At 39.8% G+C, this 14,852-nt stretch overlaps 1 protein-coding gene across 1 annotated transcript in view; it reads right to left on the reverse strand.

Moving 5' to 3' along the window:
• LOC131352320 (chitin synthase chs-2-like) overlaps positions 1-14,852 on the reverse strand; it is a 30,208-nt gene that overhangs the window by 341 nt on the left and 15,015 nt on the right. The window contains exons 3-18 of the mRNA XM_058388326.1: positions 7,786-7,974; positions 6,601-7,655; positions 6,430-6,519; positions 6,193-6,351; positions 5,922-6,096; positions 5,726-5,830; positions 5,377-5,518; positions 4,958-5,158; positions 4,373-4,657; positions 4,093-4,272; positions 2,995-3,388; positions 2,640-2,674; positions 1,047-1,111; positions 848-958; positions 510-727; positions 27-93 (exon numbers count right to left, since the gene is read on the reverse strand). Of these exons, the coding sequence (XP_058244309.1) occupies positions 27-93; positions 510-727; positions 848-958; positions 1,047-1,111; positions 2,640-2,674; positions 2,995-3,388; positions 4,093-4,272; positions 4,373-4,657; positions 4,958-5,158; positions 5,377-5,518; positions 5,726-5,830; positions 5,922-6,096; positions 6,193-6,351; positions 6,430-6,519; positions 6,601-7,655; positions 7,786-7,974 (3,471 nt within the window). The remainder of the gene's footprint in view (positions 1-26; positions 94-509; positions 728-847; positions 959-1,046; positions 1,112-2,639; positions 2,675-2,994; positions 3,389-4,092; positions 4,273-4,372; positions 4,658-4,957; positions 5,159-5,376; positions 5,519-5,725; positions 5,831-5,921; positions 6,097-6,192; positions 6,352-6,429; positions 6,520-6,600; positions 7,656-7,785; positions 7,975-14,852) is intronic.

The raw sequence follows: 14,852 nt of genomic DNA on the forward strand, positions 1-14,852 counted from the left end.
TTCACTTGAAAGTCTTGAAAGCATACCTTTTTTCGATAGTAGGACTTCATCTCAGTGTCAATGTAGGACACAAAATGGATTAATGTGTAGATTCTGGAAACAAAGAAAGAAATTTTGTGATTGTTGTGTAGCATACTGCCTTTAAAATGTGTATATTCGCAAACCAAAAATTGTGTATATTCCTAAGAACCAAGGAAACACACAACTGACACAATTATTAGTCCCTGTGAATGGGTTGTTACTATAGAAACAAATCCATTAATGTGAACCTATTATGTAAATTACAGTCAGTGTTCCAGACATTTGCCCTACCTTATCAGACTAAAGACATATATATATATATATATATATATATATATATATATATATATATATATATATATATATATATATATATATATATAATCTTCTTAAAAAAATAACTCTACTTGGTACCGCATTACTGTGACTTTATCTCTCTCTCTCTCTCTCACAATATATGGTTATCATGGATAAATCAAGTTTGTTACCTGTGGCAAAGCATTGCAAAAAACTGTATAATTAGGAGCAATGCAAAGCTCAGGAGAAACATCAGTGATATTGGATCAACAGAAAATGTTTCGCCTTTTGCAACCGTCCCATTTGGATAGATTTTTGGAATAGTCAAGGAGACAGGCTGGCCGATGGTTTGGAGAAACAAGGTGGACATCAACCAAAGAGCATTGCAGATGAAGAAGACAAATGTCACCTAAATGTATAAAAAGAATATTCATCCATAATCAGCTTTCATTTTAACAACAAGATCAAATTCACATGTTGTTTAGCATGCTGTATATTAGATGTAAGTGTGTACTCTATACAGTCTCACCTTGTTTCTAAGGTCTCTGAGCTCTTCTGCGATTTTTTCCTGTTGCTCTTTGTTTTCTTTAAGAGGTTCTAAATACCGTTTCTGCAGCTCTTTCCAAAACTCTGTTTCATCCTAGAACAGCAGGTAAAAAGATGTAGAATACGGTCAGATGAGTACAATAAATCTGAACCTTTTTGGAAACTGAACAGATAGATTATACCTCTGAGAGTGTGTCCTGGTGTAATGGGAAGTCATGAGATTTTTCTTGCAGGTCTTCAATCCAGCCTTTATTTGTCAGTTAAAATAGAATTGAAAAATATAATTCATTGTTAATTATTATTTAATAATTATTATATAAAATTAAATGTTAGTATTTTTTAAATTATTTAATTAAAATAAATTAAATATAAATTTACTTATTGATTATTACATTTTTATTAATTATTAAATTATTATTAACCAAAATACTTCATTATTTCATAGATTATACAGTGTGTATATACAGGGGTTGGACAATGAAACTGAAACACCTGGTTTTAGACCACAATAATTCATTAGTATGGTGTAGGGCCTCCTTTTGCGGCCAATACAGCATCAATTCGTCTTGGGAATGACAGATACAAGTCCTGCACAGTGGCCAGAGGGATTTTGAGCCATTCTTCTTGCAGAATAGTGGCCAGGTCACTATGTGATGCTGGTGGAGGAAAACGTTTCCTGACTCGCTCCTCCAAAACACCCCAAAGTGGCTCAATAATATTTAGATCTGGTGACTGTGCAGGCCATGGGAGATGTTCAACTTCACTTTCATGTTCATCAAACCACTCTGTCACCAGTCTTGCTGTGTGTATTGGTGCATTATCATCCTGATACACGGCACCACCTTCAGGATACAATGTTTGAACCATTGGGTGCACATGGTCCTCCAGAATGGTTCGGGAGTCCTTGGCAGTGACGCACCCATCTAACACAAGTATTGGGCCTAGGGAATGCCATGATATTGCAGCCCAAACCATCACTGATCCACCCCCATGCTTCACTCTGGGCATGCAACAGTCTGGGTGGTACGCTTCTTTGGGGCTTCTCCACACTGTAACTCTCCCGGATGTGGGAAAGACAGTGAAGGTGGACTCATCAGAGAACAGTACATGTTTCACATTGTCCACAGCCCAAGATTTTCGCTGCTGGCACCATTGAAACCGACGTTTGGCATTGGCACGAGTGACCAAAGGTTTGGCTATAGCAGCCCGGCCATGTACATTGACCCTGTGGAGCTCCCGACGGACAGTTTTGGTGGAAACAGGAGAGTTGAGGTGCACATTTAATTCTGCAGTGAGTTGGGCAGCTGTGGTTTTATGTTTTTTGGATACAATCCAGGTTAGCACCTGGACATCCCTTTCAGACAGCTTCCTCTTGCGTCCACAGTTACTCCTGTTGGATGTGGTTCGTCCTTCTTGGTGGTATGCTGACATTACCCTGGATACCGTGGCTCTTGATACATCACAAAGACTTGCTGTCTTAGTCACAGATGCACCAGTGAGACGTGCACCAACAATTTGTCCTCTTTTGAACTCTGATGTCACACATAATGTTGTGTGCATTGCAATATTTTAAGCAAAACTGTGTTATTACTCTGCTAATTAAACCTTCACACTCTGCTCTTACTGGTGGAATGTGCAGTCAATGAAGATTGGCCACCAGGCTGGTCAAATTTAGCCATGAAACCTCCAAAACTAAATTGGCCAGTGTTTCAGTTTCATTGTCCAACCCCTGTATATATACACACACTTAAAAAATTGTCTTGCACAACACTTACTTTTAGGAATTTGTAATGTGAGGCATTCATGTGATCTAGTAAAAGAAGGAATATGGGAAAAGATTTTAGCCAATGATTTTTACCCACTAATTTATCTATTTCTTTCAAAACTTTGCCATCAGCTATTAAACCTTTCTTAAAATACTATTAGTTTAGGAAAGTAAACTGGCTAGTAGAAATGGTGATATTGTTCCTAAAGCTGTACAACATGGTGATGAACTATAATAAAATAAATAAATACTAATAAAAAAAATGTAAGGAATAAAACATGTCATGCAGTATTGCCAGTTAAGATATGTTTAAAAAATGATAGCAAAATTAATTTTTAGTGGTGGTTTATTTTTATATTATTTACCTGTTTTCAGAATCCATGTGGACTGTATGATCTTGCTCCTCTGACACTACAGATTTCAGCAGTGGCTCAGTTTCAATTGTAGCCTCACTATTATTCCAGCAGGGGCATTTACAGCATGCTGCCTGTATAACCTGCCTCTTGATGGCGCTCACTGCTGTGGTTTCCGCTTTGCCACCAGTCTCTCGTGTCCCCCATGAGACATTGTTCATATTCACAATGGAGTAAATAGAAAGCAGGAGATAGCCGCTGGGTATACAGAGGAAATACAGAACCCCATGGATGAGCAGAGAAAACTCCTGAGGGTGAAGAGCGGCTGTGATGAGGTACAGTAGAGCCATGCTAATCAGAAACAGGCCACTGGGGGTCATAAATGTCTGATTCTTCACTATGTCTCCTATAGAGAAAACAGTACAGACAAGGTTAGGGTTAATAAAATTCCTGCTTGTTTGTAAGGATTTTATACCTGTTTTTTGTTTAGAAAGATGATAATTATAGATGTGAACAATATGTGATAAGACATCAAATCACATTTGAAAATGACAGAATCAAAACAAATCATGTGAAACAAACAACCCCTACCCCTAGAATACAGCGGGTAAAATGAGTATTGAACAAGTCACCCATTTGTCTCAGTAAATATATTTCTAAAGGTGTTACTGACATGCAGTTGTCACCAGATATTGGTAACAGCACATGCAATTCACACACGCAAAGAAATCAAACCATAGATGTCCATAAGTTAAGTTATGTGTGAAGAGTGGATTGCATGGTTTGTTACCAACATCTGGTGAAAATTGCATGTCAATAACACCTTTCGAAATATATTTACTGAGAAAAATGTTGTCGTGGTCAATACTTATTATACCCCCTGTATATGAAGTGTAAAACTCTTGTAAAAATACATGAATTATGTCTAAAAATCATATGTGGAAATTAATTGTGAGTAAAAACCATGTGTCAAAATGTACATGTGAATATATTTTAACAACTAGATGATTCATAACTACATTATTCACATTTGATGATTGTGTGAATTTTCTGTAAGGGCAACCAGAAGTCATAACATTAAGAGTACATCAATACAGAAAACAATATTACCTATGATGGAGAGAACAGTTCCAGTCATGAGGAACGCATACAGAACGCTCATGACTGCTGCTATCTGGATTTGGGTGTCAGATTTCAGCTTGAAGCACAGTGCCAGGTAGATAGTGGGAGGCACTGTGGCTGCAATGAGAGCAACCTTTTGTTCCATATTTACTATAAAATTAAAGCTTCCTGCAAGAGACAGTACACATGGGATTGTCAAGGGTTTTTACACATAAGATAGAAACAACTATGTGGGCTACTTTTAGGTTTTTCAAAGAAATCTACTCACCTGCTATCATCAGGCAGATGGTGGCAGGTCCTAGAATGGACGCACCCATGCTGATGACCTGGTAAACGATGTAAGGTTTAGAGATAGAGCTGTTCCTCTGAGCGGTCAAGCACCCAGAGCCGAGCAGATCGATGGTGTTCGCCATGGTGGAGGGACCCCAGCGCCGCCTCTGGTTGTAGAACTCTTTGAAGTCCTGTGGTGCATTAGTGTAGGCGTCTGATGCAGCATTATACTCCACTCTCCAACCCTGCTGTACTAAGAGAGTGCAGAGCCAGCGGTCCTCTCCTGGAATCACAATAGTGCAAGATGAAATTTTGATTGCTTATAAATCCATTAGGCATTAGGTCAATTTGACATTTACATAATTAATTCTTTCCTGAGACTGTTTTTAATGTAAAGCTTAGAAAAATTGCTGTCAGTAATTTGACAGCAGTCATAAACAATCTTTATGCATTCCTAATGACTGGTATTAAGAATTTTGTTACTCAGTTTCTATTTAAAAAAACTTTGCATTAGCTTAATTAGAATTTAGCTTTAAAAATGAATTCCTGCTGAATGTGTGAGAAGATATGCCTGAGCTAATACCTTGGTCGTATTGTACATGGTGAATGGCTTCTGTTGGTTTGGTGGTGTATCTCTTCATGACATTATCGTCCATGAGGGCAGCACCTCTGAAGAGACTAAAGCAACCAGGGCTACAGAGCACACAGCCAAACACATGCTCTGCTGTCTTCTGCAGCCAGTGGCCCACTGCATACTCAAATTTCTGATACCACACCATGGGCCCTTCATACACAATTTGAACAGGGATAAAGGTCAGTGACTTTATTAGCTCTCATGTAGTGGTGCTTTGTATCAGCACGTTAATGGTATCAACACCTACACACATTTTAAGGTGTACTTGAACATGTTGGATGAATAAGAATTTACACAAGGTTCTGGTAAAACATAAAAGCATGAGTTTGAACTAAAAAATCAGAAACAGAACAAGTAGCTCATCATACCTTTGCCAGTGGGGTGAATCCGGCCACAGGCAGCACCCACCTCTGGGTATAGTTTAAGTCTATCGATCAGTAGCATCACAGCAGAGGGCTGAAAATCTGTATCTCCATCCAGGGCCAAGATGTATGTGTTCTCTTTCTCTTTCTGATTCAGAAAAAGGTTGGTTAGTAAATCTATATGAATGACAAATTTCTTTAAAATATTTCTTTAAGACCTTTTGAAAGAGCAAAAATTTGTTATCTAATGTTCTGGGTGTTGACTTGGTTTTCTTTGGGTAATTTTGATTCAGGTTAAATAAAGTATTTTAAAAGCGTGCCTGGAAGGAATATTCATCCCATGCCAGTTTCTTACCTTTAGTTGTTTCTTCAGTTCATCCACATGTCCACCATTCTCAAAGAAAATCTTCAGGTACTTGCTGTTCAGTCTCCAGCCAAGGAGGTAGTATAAGTACATGATCTGGATGAAGTAGAATGTATTCACCAAACTTTAGATCTTACAGTAAAACAGTGGAGTTAATTGACACCCCTGTACCTGCGTTGGAACTTACCTGGGACCATCTCTTTTTATGTCGAATCAGCTGTTTGTCCTTGAGGTGAACCATCATTGTATTGCCTTTAGGAAGCGTGTACTGCAGACGACCTCCATATGGTGTGCTGATGATCTTCTGCTGAGGGAGGCGGGGCTTCTTCTTGAATATACACGGGTCGTCCTCACTAAAAATTCTAACATACAACCAAACATGTACTGCTTCACTTTTACTCCTCATCTTTGTAATTATTTCCTTATTCGGTTAGAATATGTCATGTGGTAAAGCTTACGTGTAAACTTCTTTGATTACGTCCACTAAAGTCTCAGCATATTCGTTTACATGTCGCATTTTGCCATTCTGTACATCCTTAAAGGCATCGTCAAAGTAAATATGGAACTCAAAGTAAGCATCATTGTAGTTATTCATTTTTGGACGGAATTTGTCGAGCCTGGTCACAAATTGTTGTTTTTAGTAAAAAAATAATTTTATATCAAACACATTGCCATTTATATTCCACTAAAATTACCTGAACATTGAGATGAGTATTTTCATCATTTCATCATACGTTTCATGCCACATTGTTGCACACAAATAGACTGTCACAGGGCATTTTGACCTGAGGAGAAATACAGCAATGTTTAATGTTTGTTATGAATTTCAGTCAGTATATTTCATATAATATTTTGTCAGTATATACCTTTCATCCTTATTTTTCTCCCTGGCCACAAAACGTGTATTGAGCAACATGGACTGTTCCAGAAATGCTCCCTCATACATCCGCTTCACAAACAGATCATGAGTTCTCTCAATGCGCTGGATCTTCAGGAACCAGATGTAACCAGTGGTTAGCATGAGTCCCAGCCACCAGCTAAAGGCACACAGAGCAAGAACCACCAATCCTCCAACATTCATTTCTGACACAATACGGCGTGAGTAAAGTGTGTCCCTGATGTCGGTCATCAATGAACAAAGTGGAATAATGTTGTTGCTCTTGTTATTAAAAGTCTCATTTGTACTATTTGAGTTAGAGCAATGAGTAAAATTAGTAAAAATTGGACTAATGAACAGCAGCATAACAGCTACAGAGGACAAGTACATGGGCACAATAAAACAGCGACGCAGGGCATGCATCTTGCACGCCACCACTACAAACCAACGGCACAGTGCAGAAGAAACAATCTGGACTGCCATCAAACCAAAGACTGTCCTGCTCACACTTGCAGAGATCAAGGTTAGGGAACTCCACTTCGACAAAGGAACTCTACATACAACAACAGCTGCAGTGACCAGGACTTTCACGACACTGGATAGAATGCAAACCACATTCTGGGAACTGGCTATGTCTTTGGAGATGTCTTCCAAAAATGGAAACAGACTGCTGTAGTTCTCCCACCAGTTCAACGAAACAAAAATAGTTCCTACAATGGCCAGACACAGAGATATTTTAACTTGAAAGGAGCTTTCTTCTGTTACTAAGTAGCCTATTAGGAAGAAGATGTAGCCCAGAACAATGAAGATGATGGAAGCAATTGGTCTGAACCACTTTCCACATTCCATTTTGCAGGACTTCGGTTGGGGTGAATCACTTTCCCCTTTCCACCTGGCACGAAATTGATCCACCACCTGGAACACTGCTGACAGGATGCTCACACTGTTCAAGATCATCACATTAGTGACAATGTCAAAATATGGCATGGCCACCACTGTCAGGACCGCTTCTCCACATGACACCAAAAACTCAACAAACAGCACCTAAAAGACAAATAAACACTTCTGGTCACTCAATCCTGTGCCAGTATTAGTTATAATATATTTATTGTTGATAAGATTAATAGTCAAAGTCAAAGTAATTTATTTTATGTAGTCCTAGTAATGTACTTACCCACATGACCGTTTTCCTGGATGGTTTTACTGCACTTTTGAAAATGAATTTCCATACACTCTTGAGCAGAAGCAGAATATTTGGTCCAACCAATACACAGCTGATACTTAGCAGAGCGCTCGCTTTTTGCTCTTCAGGCACACTCTTAGTGACATTACTTGCAAGTGTTACCAAAACCAGAAATGATGACTGCACGAGAAGAATGATATTATGTTAAAGGATATTCCTTAACTTAACCTTAAGTTGTTTTTTGCAGTAAACAACACAGCTTACCTTACTTACTACCACAAGAGCAAAGACGAGGATCGCAACCACGCTACAGCAAAACCATTTCATAAACCTGAGTCGTTTTTTGGGTTTTTGCTTTTGTTCATCTTGAATAACTGGAACTTCTCTGCATGCATCCCATGCCTTTCTGTTTATAACAATAATAAGGTTAAAAATAAAACACATAAGTATCACTAACAATAATAACAATAACCACAAAAAATTTCAGAGGGAAAAAAGTCCTATTTCATATATCATTGTAAACATTTTTAACCTGGTATTTGATAATTAATCCACCTGTCTGGATTTGTAGATCAGATACCTGAATTTACTTTCTCTGTGTTCCTCTTCCATAGTGATGCTTGGCAGGGCTGTGAAAATGTTCTAATCATTAACTCTCTCAGCCAGAGATTTAAATACTGGGGGAGGATATTCTCACTAATCCACTAGCTGCTTAGATGTAGATGACTACTGAAGTGTGTTGGTATTAGCCTATTGTCACACAATTACATGTTTACCTAAAAGATGGCTGAGGAAGGAGGAAGAGAAAATGAGAAAAAAGCCTTGCGAGAAATATGTTAATCCACTTAAGCTAATACAGTGAGGGAAAAAATTATTTGATCCCCTGCTGATTTTGTACGTTTGCCCACTGACAAAGAAATGATCAGTCTGTAATTTTAATGGTAGGTGTATTTGAATGAATAAATAAATAAATAAATATGAGAGACAGAATAACAACAAAAAAAATCCAGAAAACACACTTCAAAAAAGTTATACATTGATTTGCATTTTAATGAGTGAAATAAGTTTTTGACCCCTTTGCAAAACATGACTTAGTACTTGGTGGCAAACCCTTGTTGGCAATCACAGACGTCAGACATTTCTTGTAGTTGGCCACCAGGTTTGCACACATCTCACATCTCAAGGAATTTGGGCCCACTTTGCAGTCATTATGGTTTTGTGGCTGACATTTGGCAACTCTAACCTTCAGATCCCTCCACAGATTTTCTATGGGATTAAGGTCTGGGTTTGTTGCCTTGGCCGTGTGTTTTGGGTCATTGTCAGGCTGGAATATCCATCCACGACCCATTTTCAATGCCCTGGCTGAGGGAAGGAGGTTCTCACTCAAGATTTGAAGGTACATGGCTCCGTCCATCGTCCCTTTGATGCAGTGCGGTTGTCCAGTCCCCTTAGCAGAAAAACACCCCCAAAGCATAATGTTTCCACCTCCATGTTTGACGGTGGGGATGGTCTTCTTGGAGTCATAGGCAGCATTCCTCCTCCTCCAAACACGGCGAGTTGAGTTGATGCCAAAGAGCTGGATTTTGGTCTCAATTGACCACAACACTTTCACCCAGTTCTCCTCTGAATCATTTAGATGTTCACTGGCAAACTTCAGATGAGCCTGTACATGTGCTTTCTTTAGCAGGGGGACCTTGTGGGCACTACTGGATTTCAGTCTTTCACGGCATAATGTGTTACCAGTTGTTTTCTTGGTGACTATGGTCCCAGCTGCCTTGAGATCATTGACAAAATCCTCCAGTGTAATTCCGGGCTGATTCCTCGCCGTTCTCATGATCATTGAAACTCCATGAGGTGAGATCTTGCATGGAGCCCCAGACCGAGGATGATTGACAGTCCTTTTGTGTTTCTTCCATTTGGGAATAATCACACCAACTGTTGTCACCTTCTCACCAAGCTGCTTGGCGATGGTCTTGTAGCTCATTCCAGCCTTGTGTAGGTCTACAATCTTGTCCCTGACATCCATGGACAGCTCTTTGGTCTTGGCCATGATGGAGAGTTTGGAATCTGATTGATTGCTTCCTTCTGAGATTAAGAGCACTCCCCGAGAGTGCTCCTACTGTAATCTCAGCTCGTTACCTGTATAAAAGACACCTGGGAGCTGGAAATCTTTCTGATTGATAGGGGGTCAAATACTTATTTCACTCATTAAAATGCAAATCAATGTAGAACTTTTCAGAAATGCGTTTATCTGGATTTTTTGTTGTTATTCTGCCTCTCACTGTTCAAATACACCTACCATTAAAATTACAGACTGATCATTTCTTTGTCAGTGGGCAAACGTACAAAATCAGCAGGGAATCAAATAATTTTTTCCCTCACTGTACATATTTAAAGTCTTTTCTTAAAAATGATATAGCATTCTTAACGTTAGTACATTTTTTGCATGCATTATTTTGTCTTTTCTTTCCTATAACTTCCTGTTTTGGGCATTCTGTAAAAAGAAGATGTTCAACATCAACCTCAAAAAGAAATAAACGCCTTGTTGTACTTGTCTTGAATCACATTTTGTACACAGATCTAAGACCATTAAGTGTGACAGATATGCAAAGGATATAGAGGGAAAATACTTACAACACTGCATGATAAAATGTTCATATAATTAACCCTAAAAATCTTGTATAAAAAAATAGACGTGGGGTTACAAAACATTCCTTCTCATTTGGGGCTGAACCTCTGTTCTATAGTTTGCCTGAACTTTTCTATGAAAAAAGGAACTTTATTCCAGTTAACTGATATCATATGTTTGATCTAAGTGAAATGGTTTCTAAGGAAGGTAATCGAAGAGGTTAATGAAGAAAAACAGAATTCTTGGTGTAAAGGTAATGATACCATAGGTGCATTAGAGGTTTACATTCTATTCATTTGTTTACCTAGTAATTTGTCAGACATTAGAAAGAAGGATTAGTATCCAGAAAGTTTCCGGGGTCAAGAGGACTGGGCACTTAATTGTAACTCAGGGGTATTCAAATTGTCAGGTGAGAATGATTATATCAAACCTGTCACCTTTCATTTGTTTTGCACAGAAGCTCTACATGAATCATATATCAGCTCAAGTTCTCACAAAAAGGGACGTAGACCTCACGGGGGAGAACCAATGTCTTCCTGTAAGTACTTATATAATAATAATACTGTGGGATCAGTGAAGAAGAAATGTAACCAGGAAGCATCTTAACAACAATGCAAGAGTTCGTTCATAGACTATTATACCTAAAACAGAATGCGATGTGGTTATTCAAAGAAGTCGGGAATGTAGGAGAAAACCAGCTTAAACCAGTGTGAACAAAACCCACTGTTGTCTTACTTAGAGTGAACATAAACATACATTGTATATGTAACAGATGGTTAACAACTTTCCTTTTTACAACAAATTTCCTTATTAACAAGAAATACTATTAAGCAGGCAGTGAGTCAACCTTACTATGTGCTGGTGTTCCCAAAGATATACATATACATATCCTAATAATTAAAATGTCTATCTATCTATCTATCTATCTATCTATCTATCTATCTATCTATCTATCTATCTATCTATCTATCTATCTATCTATCTATCTATCTATCTATTGTGGGAGTAATTTTTGAATGGTTTAGAGTGTTTAAAGTCTTTTTGTTTTGGAGTGTTTAGAGTATATTTGAATGCATTCTTGTTTGTATAAAATAATCAGAGGACAGCATGGTTGGGTTGTCAGGCACCACCTTAATTTATTGGACACCTCTATATACAGTTTTTACAATGAAGCGTTTAACACTACGAGGTTTGGGTGCGAGATTGTATGGCTGGTGTAGAATCAGTAGCAGTGGGAGTAATGTCCGTCTGGCAGACTTTGTTGACAGTAGATGAGACTTGGACGGAGTTTCAATCTTGGTATGGCCGGGGTTGGAGCTGTGCCCAAGGTCCTGAGCAGAAGCGCAGCACATCGTTGGAAGCCAAGGTTGGCAGGAGATAGAGTTAGGGATAATTGGGAGAAAACTGTGACTAACATTACAGCAGGTGTAGAAGTGAAAGAAAGCATTGTTTGCAATGAATTAAAACAAAGCAATCTAAGACAGAGCAGTGGCCCTGAAGCATGACCATGCTGTCCTCTGAGGTCAAAATGAACTGTTTGATGAAAACAAGCTGGAAAAGTCCTATTGATAAGTGCACAGATGCCCACTATTTTTATAACTGACCTTGGAAGTCCGATTATAATGGAATGTGTAACAGTGTCCAAAAAGAACCTGATATTTCAGGAAGAAAATAGGTGGGACTTTCTCAGCAAAGAGGGTTTGGTTTGAATATTATGAAATGATAAGAGAAAAGAATAAAAAGACTATGTTTTGTGATGATTATTTCGGAGGTTTTTGGGATGTTCATTCTTGAGCAGCTCAATTCTTGTAACCAGCGCTGATTGCAAATAAAACCTTGTAACTGCATTCATCCAGTCTGAACAGTTTGGCTGTTTTTAGTTAGAGCCTTGCTTGACTGAGCTGTCGGGTCAATGTGGAGTTGGAGTCAGATAATAGCAAAGTATTAATTGAGTAGTATTAAATAGAGCATAGTTTCGGACAAAAGTTCTTTCCACACTATCTATCTATCTATCTATCTATCTATCTATCTATCTATCTATCTATCTATCTATCTATCGACCAAGATGGCGGCACGTGCACAATCTCCCCAGATTCTGTGATTTAGTAGTTATTTCTCTACTAGTTGCAAGTTTGTTCACTCAGAATAGCCTTGCATATATCTCGTACAGCCGACAAGCATTGTTGGACATCGGTCATGTCCTCCGGAAATCGCTAAAACACCGCTGATCTCTGCTCCAGTTCACCCAGCAGAAAGAGCGCAGCGCCGGCGCCGCGAGCGTAAACAGAGATGTGGGAAGCGCGGCCGCGTTAGAGCGAGGCTAAAGCTAAACCCTCATCGAACATCGCTCCCAAGCATCTTTCTTGCTAATGTACGATCTCTGATGAATAAAATGGACGAACTGCGACTATTGCTAACAACGAAAGAAAGGATCAAGGAATGTAATGTCATGATTTTCACAGAAACATGGCTTAACAACAACATTCCCAGCAGCGCCATTGAGCTAGAGGGACACAGTGTTTTCCGGGCAGACAGATCAACAGTGGACTCTAGTAAGCACAAGGGTGGAGGTCTGTGTATTTATGTTAATAAATCATGGTGCACAGACTCGACTGTTATTGAAAGTCATTGCTCTGCTCATCTGGAGTATTTGATGATTAAATGCAGACCCTTTTATCTACCAAGAGAATTCTCAGCCATTGTTGTGACTGCAGTATACATCCCTCCTGATGCTAATGCTAAGGCTGCTATAGAAGAACTGCATGCAGCTATCAGTAAGCAACAGGCTACACACCCCGGTGGAGCTATTATTGTTGCTGGGGACTTCAACCACACCAACTTGAGATCTGTACTCCCCAAATTTCATCAGCATGTTTTCTGCACTACTAGAGGGGACAACACACTGGACCGTGTCTACACCAACATTGCTGAGGCATGCAGGGCCATTTCCCTCCCCCACTTGGGTCAGTCTGATCACCTCTCTTTGTTCATGCTACCCAAATACACACCACTCATCAAATGTGTGAAACCATCAGTGAAGACGGTGAAGGTATGGCCAATTTCCTCACTACAGCAACAACTACAAGACACTGACTGGAGCATGTTTGCCTCACAGGCCACCTCAGACACACAGACAGACATTAACACCTATACGTCATCTGTACTGGACCATATAAACATGTGTATTGACAACGCCACCACTGTCAAGCATGTGAAACACTTTCCTAACCAGAAGCCATGAATGAACTCTGAGGTCTGCCTCTTGCTGAAAGCAAGAGATGCTGCTTTTAAATCCGGCAATGCAGAGGACTACAGCAGAGCCAGGGCCAACCTGAAAAAGGGCATTAGGAAAGCCAGGCATGCACATAAACTGCGTATCGAGGAGCACTTCCACTGCAACTCCAACCCCAGACACATGTGGAAGGGCATCCAGACCATCACTGAGCACAAACCAACAATACAGTCTCTACCTACCATCAATGCCTTCCTCCCAGACGAGCTCAACCACTTCTTTGCTTGCTTTGACCAGGACGTCACACACACCAGGAATGATGATTCCTCTACGGCTGATCCTCCAATATCACTCTCCACAACAGAGGTACACTTAGCACTGAGCAGAGTAGATCCATGTAAGTCAGCTGGCCCTGATGGCATACCCGGACGTGTGCTCAGGAGTTGTGCTGACCAACTGGCTCAAGTCTTCACTGACATTTTCAACCTGTCACCAGCCCAGGCCACTGTTCCAATATGTCTGAAGACTACAACCATCATACCAGTGCCCAAGCATTCTTCTGCGAAGTGTCTGAATGATTTCCACCCTGTTGCACTCACTCCCATTGTTATGAAGTGCTTTGAGAAGCTGGTTCTAAGTTACCTCATAGCATGTCTCCCACCTACACTGGACCCACATCAGTTTGCCCAAATCACCCAAATATGTCAGAGCATATTTCCACTGCTCTTCATCTTGCTCTCTCCCACTTGGACAATAACAATACATACATTCTGATGTTGTTCATTGAATTCAGCTCTGCTTTTAATACAGTTAATATAGTAAACTGATCACTATGCTCAGTGACCTGGGTATCTGTACATCCATATGCAGCTGGATTATGGACTTTTTAACAAACCAACCTCAGTCTGTAAGGTTGGGTAATCACACATCCTCAACCCTCATCCTGAACACCGGTGTCCCACAAGGCTGTGTGCTGAGCCCACTGCTCTACTCCCTGTTCACCCATGACTGTGTTCCGCAACATAACTCCAACGTCTTCATCAAGTATGCAGATGATACCACAGTTGTGGGCCGAATCAGCAACAACGATGAATCGGCCTACAGGGAGGAGATCCAAAGCCTGTCAGCATGGTGTTCCATGAACAACCTCACCCTCAACGCCACAAAGACCAAAGAGCTCATCGTGGACTTCCGGAA

Source organism: Hemibagrus wyckioides, linkage group LG04, assembly GCF_019097595.1.
Source record: "Hemibagrus wyckioides isolate EC202008001 linkage group LG04, SWU_Hwy_1.0, whole genome shotgun sequence".
NCBI classification, from domain to species: domain Eukaryota; kingdom Metazoa; phylum Chordata; class Actinopteri; order Siluriformes; family Bagridae; genus Hemibagrus; species Hemibagrus wyckioides.